This window comes from Chiloscyllium plagiosum, chromosome 7 (genome assembly GCF_004010195.1).
Source record: "Chiloscyllium plagiosum isolate BGI_BamShark_2017 chromosome 7, ASM401019v2, whole genome shotgun sequence".
In the NCBI taxonomy this organism is placed as follows: Eukaryota; Metazoa; Chordata; class Chondrichthyes; order Orectolobiformes; family Hemiscylliidae; genus Chiloscyllium; species Chiloscyllium plagiosum.
In genome coordinates this window covers 977,666-984,137 of record NC_057716.1, presented here as the reverse complement: position 1 = coordinate 984,137, position 6,472 = coordinate 977,666, and the positions used below count along the sequence as shown (strand labels likewise).

At 40.5% G+C, this 6,472-nt stretch overlaps 1 protein-coding gene across 3 annotated transcripts in view; it reads right to left on the bottom strand.

Moving 5' to 3' along the window:
* The window catches only part of adat3 (adenosine deaminase tRNA specific 3), a 25,396-nt gene extending 18,938 nt beyond the window's left edge, over positions 1-6,458 (bottom strand). For 2 of the 3 annotated variants that reach the window (XM_043692846.1, XM_043692843.1), the window contains exon 1: positions 6,339-6,418. In XM_043692846.1, coding sequence (XP_043548781.1) covers positions 6,339-6,400 — 62 coding nt within the window. In that variant the 5' untranslated portion in view covers positions 6,401-6,418. Of the gene's footprint in view, positions 1-6,338 lie in introns of all 3 variants that reach the window. The other variant, XM_043692845.1, reaches the window with a different exon arrangement.
* Positions 6,459-6,472: the final 14 nt, after the last annotated feature.

Below are 6,472 nucleotides of genomic sequence, written 5' to 3'. Positions count from 1 at the left end.
CACACTTTCCTCATTCCTGAAGAAGGGCTCATGCCCGAAACATCGATTCTCCTGCTCCTTGGATGCTGCCTGACCTGCTGGGCTTTTCCAGCAACACATTTTCAGCTCTGATCTCCAGCATCTGCAGTCCTCACTTTCTCCTCCAAATAGATGGTGACACCTTGCAAAATGTCCAAATTACACAGGAGGAAGTGTTGGATGTCTTGACTTGCATAAAGGTGGATAAGTCCCCAGGACCTGATCAGGTGTAACCGAGAACGGTGTGGGAAGCTAGAGAAGTGATTGCTGGGCCTCTTGCTGAGATACTGTATCATCGATTGTCACAGATGAGGTACCGGAAGACTGGCGGTTGGGTAACGTGGTGCCACTGTTTAAGAAGGGTGGTAAGGACAAGCCAGGGAATTATAGACCAGTGAGCCTGACGTTGGTGGTGGGAAAGCTGTTGGAGGGAATCCTGAGGAACACGATGTACATATAATTGGAAAGGCAAGGACTGATTAGGGATAGTCAACATGGCTTTGTGCATGGGAAATCATGTTTTACAAACTTGATTGAGTTTTTTGAGGAAGTAACAAAGAGGATTAATGAGGGCAGAGTGGTAGATGTGATCTATATGGACTTCAATAAGGCGTTCGACAAGGTTCCCCATAGGAGACTGATTAGCAAGGATAGATCTCACGGAACACAGGAAGGACTAGACATTTGGATACAGAACTGGCTCAAAGGTAGAAGACAGAGGGTGGTGGTGGAGGGTTGTTTTTCAGACTGGAGGCCTGTGACCCGTGGAGTGCGACAAGGATCGGTGCTGGGTCCTCTACTTTTTGTCATTTACATAAATGATCTGGTTGCGAGCATAAGAGATACAGTTAGTAAGTTTGCAGATGACACCAAAATTGGAGGTGTAGTGGACGTTGGGAGATCATGTTACAGCCGTACAGGACATTGGTTAGGCCACTGTTGGAATATTGCATGCAATTCTGGTCTCCTTCCTATCGGAAAGATGTTGTGAAACTTGAAAGGGTTCAGAAAAAATTTACAAGGATGTTGCCATGGTTGGAGGATTTGAGCTATAGGGAGAGGCTGAACAGAGTGGGGCTGTTTTCCCTGGAGCATTGGAGGCTGAGAGGCGTCCTTAAAGAGGTTTACAAAATTATGAGGGGCATGGATAGGGTAAATAGGCAAAGTCTTTTCCTTGGTGTTGGGGAGTCCAGAACGAGAGGGCATAGGTTTAGGTGAGAGGGGAAAGATATAAAAGAGACCCAAGGGGCAACGTTTTCACAGAGTGTGGTCTGTGTCTGGAATGAGCTGCCAGAGGAAGTGGTGGAGGCTGGCACAATTGTAATATTTAAGAGGCATTTGGATGGTTTTATGAATAGGAAGGGTTTGGAGGGATCTGGGCCGGGTGCTAGTAGGTGGGACTAGATTGGGTTGGGATATCTGGAAACAGACCCTTCAGTCCAACCCGTCCATGCCAACTCAGTTTCCCAAACTAAATAGTCCCATTTGCCTGCACGTAAGCCTCTAAACCTTTCCTATTCATGTACCTGTGCAAATGTCTTTTAAAGGTTGTAACTGTACCTGTATCTACCACTTCCTCCGGCAATTTATTCCACACATTTTCTGAACCCTCTCCAATTTAATAATATCCTTCCTATGGTAGGGTGACCAGTACTCCAAAAGTAGCCTCACCAACATCCTGTTCAACCTCAATATGGTGTCCAACCTCCTCTACTTCATGGACTGAGCAATGAAAGCAAGCATGCTCTATGTCTTCTTAACCACCCTGTCTACCTGTGATGCAACTTTCAAAGAACAATGTCTCTCTATTCAACAATAATAAAACATCAACAACAATAATAACAACAACCACCTAGGGCCTAGAATGCTGACAATCTGCCCCATTCCCTGCTCCTTATCCCTGAAAGTGATTTCTTATTAAGGAAAAGTCCAACTCACTTCTGAAAGTTACTGTTGGATCTGCTTCCATCAGATATTCAGATAATGACCATCAGAACTGACTGAGTAAAATAATTTCTCCTCACCTGCTTTTTTGGATTTTTTTTGCCATGTACTTTAAATTGTGTTCTGAGATTACCAACTTTCCTGCGCTGGAATAACTTTCTCCCTTCACAAATAAAACTGCCACAAAAACTTCCAGACCTTGATAAAATCATTCTTCAACCTGCTGTGCACAAAGACAAATAACTTCAGCTTCTCCATACTTTCTGTGGTAAGTGTTAGTTTGGGAAATCTGGTTGACATGGATGAATTGGATCAAAGGATCTGTTTCCGTGCTGTATGACTCTATAACTCTACTTCCCACCTTATTTTTCATTACTGCATATTAATTTTTAAAGTCTATAAATTAAATTAGATCCAAGTTACAATGCAAATTTAATAAAATGTGAAACGAAATACACCAAGGATGTCAATTAATTGCATTGCACAATGAAAATAACAATATACTGAAGAAACTCCGAATTGCCATAGTGGCCTTTTGGGTGACTTTCAAATAGATACAGTGTACTGGAAAATGCCCCAAATGGCTATACGATAGTGGAAAGATTCTCACAGAGCTAAACTGCATTCAAGGTATCCCAGAATAACTTATGTGCGCTGAAGCAACTCAAATGACTTCAATCCACCTGTCAAATTGGCTACTCAAAGTATATTTATAGTAACCCAGATTTTACTTAGATAGATTTTACTCCCAATATAGTAAACAATAAGAGGGATGAGCAGGTTGTTACATAATATTAAAAATAATATACGCAGCTACACAAAGCTGATGAAAATGAGAAATACAGAAAAAGTTAGATTGTTAGTTCAATAAGGCTACATTCCAAACCACAGGATTTCAAGAGAATCATTAATAATAGAAGTTGGAAAACTACCAAATTCAGATCTATCAGACTAATGAAATATTACACGTGACTTGTATTGTTCTAAAGAACAATATGGAAAAACCTTGATTTTTAATTATATATCCAATTTGCTAAACTTCAAAACCAGTAGCAACATTTTGTTATTTACCCAGTTTGAGTCTATTATTTGATAGACAGGTTAGTTTTCCATTGCTGAATCAGGCAAGGTTTTGAAAAAGATCCAACCCCTCCCACTCTCTTCCCAAAAATAACATTTTGATTATAACGCTTTGCAGTAAGCTAGGTTAAGTTACACATACTAAGATTTCCAGTCAAATGTAGCTGCATGCCCCCGTACTGCTAAAGATAAGTGTGTACCAATATGTGAACATGAGTTGTCAGATGATATTTTGTTTCCTGCCAGTGTTATGTGAACTGACACGTAGGCCTGCAAAAGGAATTCAATTCCTCACTGTTGCCTTAAGTAAGCTCCATTCCAAAACACAAGCTCTCATATAAATTTAATGATAGAATTCAAAAGACTAATCAAGTTCCTTTGCAGAGACTATTGAAACATGACATAAATCCTGTTCTTAAAGTGCAGCAGGAAAAATATGTTTTTAAAAAAAAATTAAAAATCCAGTGTGATTTTGTTGAAAGCCATGCACAAAAGTTTTACTACTCCAGTTTGAAGTTATCTTTTTTTTTAGTCTGGGGGAATTGAGCCATCTTGTACCAGGTGTTTCACAATGTTGTAAAGTAGGGAACCTTAAGGTTTTGATCCAGCAAGTAAAAAAGAAACAAAAAACATGTTTGGTCAAACCGGATAAGGATGACAGTTTCCTTCTCTGAAGGACATTAGTGAACAAATTTATTTATGACAATTTGATACATAGTAACAAATTTGAAGTCTCTTAAAACATTCAAATTCCCCAAATGCCCTGTTGGGATTTGCTTGCATTATCCAATTTATCAGTCTAGTTATACAGGCACTACTACTGCAACTCTAGTTTGCATGACCGATTGTCAGTCTGTAGGTATGTAATTCTGTGAGAGTCTGTATGACAGTGAGTACATTTTTCGTAGGTATGTGTAGAGATGAGTGAATATATATGTGCCTGTGTATGCAAACTGAATGTATGTTGTTGGTATACTGATAGGTTTTATATTAATTGAAAATATTTCAATCTTGGTTTGTGTCAATACACCATGCACTTAAATTCATGTGAAGCCCTTCATGTAGAAAAATACTAAGATTCTTCATAGTGGAGAAAAATGCAAATATCAGTGAATAGCAGTAGGCACTAGGAATATAGAAAGTTAGCTCAATGGCTGGGAAAAAAGTATGAATATTTAACAAAGAATGTCCAATGATTAGCTGAGACAGCCGAAAGCCAATACGAGCTCCAGTTTTTGAATGCATATTTAGAATCTGGGGTAATTCAAGATGGATTACCTGTTTTTAAACCTAGGGGCACGTATTGTTCATAACTTAGAATATTAAATGGTTCTATAACCTCAATGTATACATTTAAAATAGCAGAAACTGAACAGTGTGGCAGATCATTTTGCCAGCACACTATGTGAATGAATTTCCATTGTTAAAAATCACACAACCAGGTTATGGTCCAACAAGTTTATTTGGAAGCACTAGCTTTCGGAGTGCCGCTCCTTCATCGGTTGGTTGTGGAGAATAAAAGTATAAGACACAGATCTTATAGCAAAAGATAACAGTGTCATGCAACTGAAATGATATATTGAACAAACCTGGATTGTTGTTGACTTTCATCTTTTAGAATGTTTCGGTTCATTAATATGTAAATCCCAGAACTTCTTTTAAGTCATCTTCTTGAGATAACTTAAGGCTTGATAACAAATGGTGACATCTCAGCTCAGACAATGCATTAAAGGTGTGAGGTTAGAGTCTGGCTATATCCCAATCTGGAGTCAGACTGGTTCTATTCCCAAAGTGGAATTTACAAAATATTACATGTAGTGACTGCCTGCAGATTGTGCATTTTTGAGCAAAATAGAATGTATCTGCAAATATAATTCTGCAAATACAAAATCACCCCCATAGACTTATACACGAGGGGGAGAGAGAGAGTGAGTGTCTGTGTATATGAGTGTGTATGAGTGCATGTGAGAGAGTTTGTGTTTGCGTGTGTGAAAGTTTGGTAAAGTGTGCATGTGGGTGTGATGGAGTATAAGTCTGTGAGTGGGTGTGTACGTGGGTGGGAATGGGGGGGGTGTATGTGTGTGTATATGAGAGACAGCATGTATATGAGAGAGGGTCTGCGTGAGTATGTAAGAGTGTGTGTGTGTGTGTGAATGTATAGTGGGGGGGGGGTCACCTGTAGTCTGACATGAACCCAAGATCCCGGTTGAGGCCATCCTCAAGGGTACTGAATTTGGCTACCAGCCTCTGCTTGGCCACTTTGCATTGTTGTCTAACCCGAAGTCCACCTTGGAGGATGGAAGATCTGAGGCTGAATGTCTCTGACCGCTGAAGTGTTCCCCACCTGGGAGGGAACACCCCATCTGGTGATTGTTGCGTGGTATCCATTCATCCGTTTTTGCAACATCTGCATGGTCTCGCCAATGTACCATGCCTTAGGGCATCCTTGCTCGCAGCGAATGAGATAGACAATGTTGGCTGATTACCTGTTGCATACATGGTGGGTGGTGTCGCCATGGGTAATGGTGGTATTCGTGTTGACACTCTGACATGTCTTACAGTAGTTGACAATACAGGGTTATATGTGGTCGATATTGTCCTGAAGGCTGAGCAGTTTGCTGCGAACAAATCATCTATTTAAGGCTTTAAACAACTGCCAAGCCTTAAACAGATGATTTACACTCACAAGCACTCACACACACACGCATATAAGTCTATGGGGTGAATATGTATTTGCAGATAACTTTTTTGAATGAAATAGAATGTATCTTAAGAAGGTGGCTTAAGAGAAGTTCTGGGATTTACATATTAATGAACCAAAAACATTCTAAAAGATGAAAGACTTAACAACAATCCAGGTTTGTTCAATATATCATTTCAGTTGCATGACACTGTTAACTTTTGCTATGACTTCTGCATCTTATGATCTTATTCTCCACAATCACCTGATGAAGGAACTGCACTTCGAAAGCTAGTGCTTCCAAATGGACTATAATCTGGTGTTGTGTGATTTTTAACTTTGTCCACCCCAGTCCAACACCAGTTCTTCCACATCATAATTTCCATTGAGCAGTGCTGATACCAACAGACACCTGAATAGAAAGAAAGTCTGTAAATGTTATGAACGACATAAATTCGTTGGAAATGTGCAACAGGTAAGTCAGCACATGAACATGACTTCATGGGGTGAGGGGGAAGAGGTCATGATGGGACGGTTTGCTGACCCGAGCCGTTTCTCCGTCTTTAGGGCGCTGCCATTTCAGCAGCTGAGTATTTCCAGTAACCGCAGGTCCTACCTCCCGATTGACTCTGTGCCGCGCGGCTGAACCATTTTCAAGATCCAGGTTGGCGGGGACATCTGAGCATCCCTTTCGAACAAGATACAGGGACCAAGGGGCGAGACAGCGAACCTACAGCCGGAACGATACCT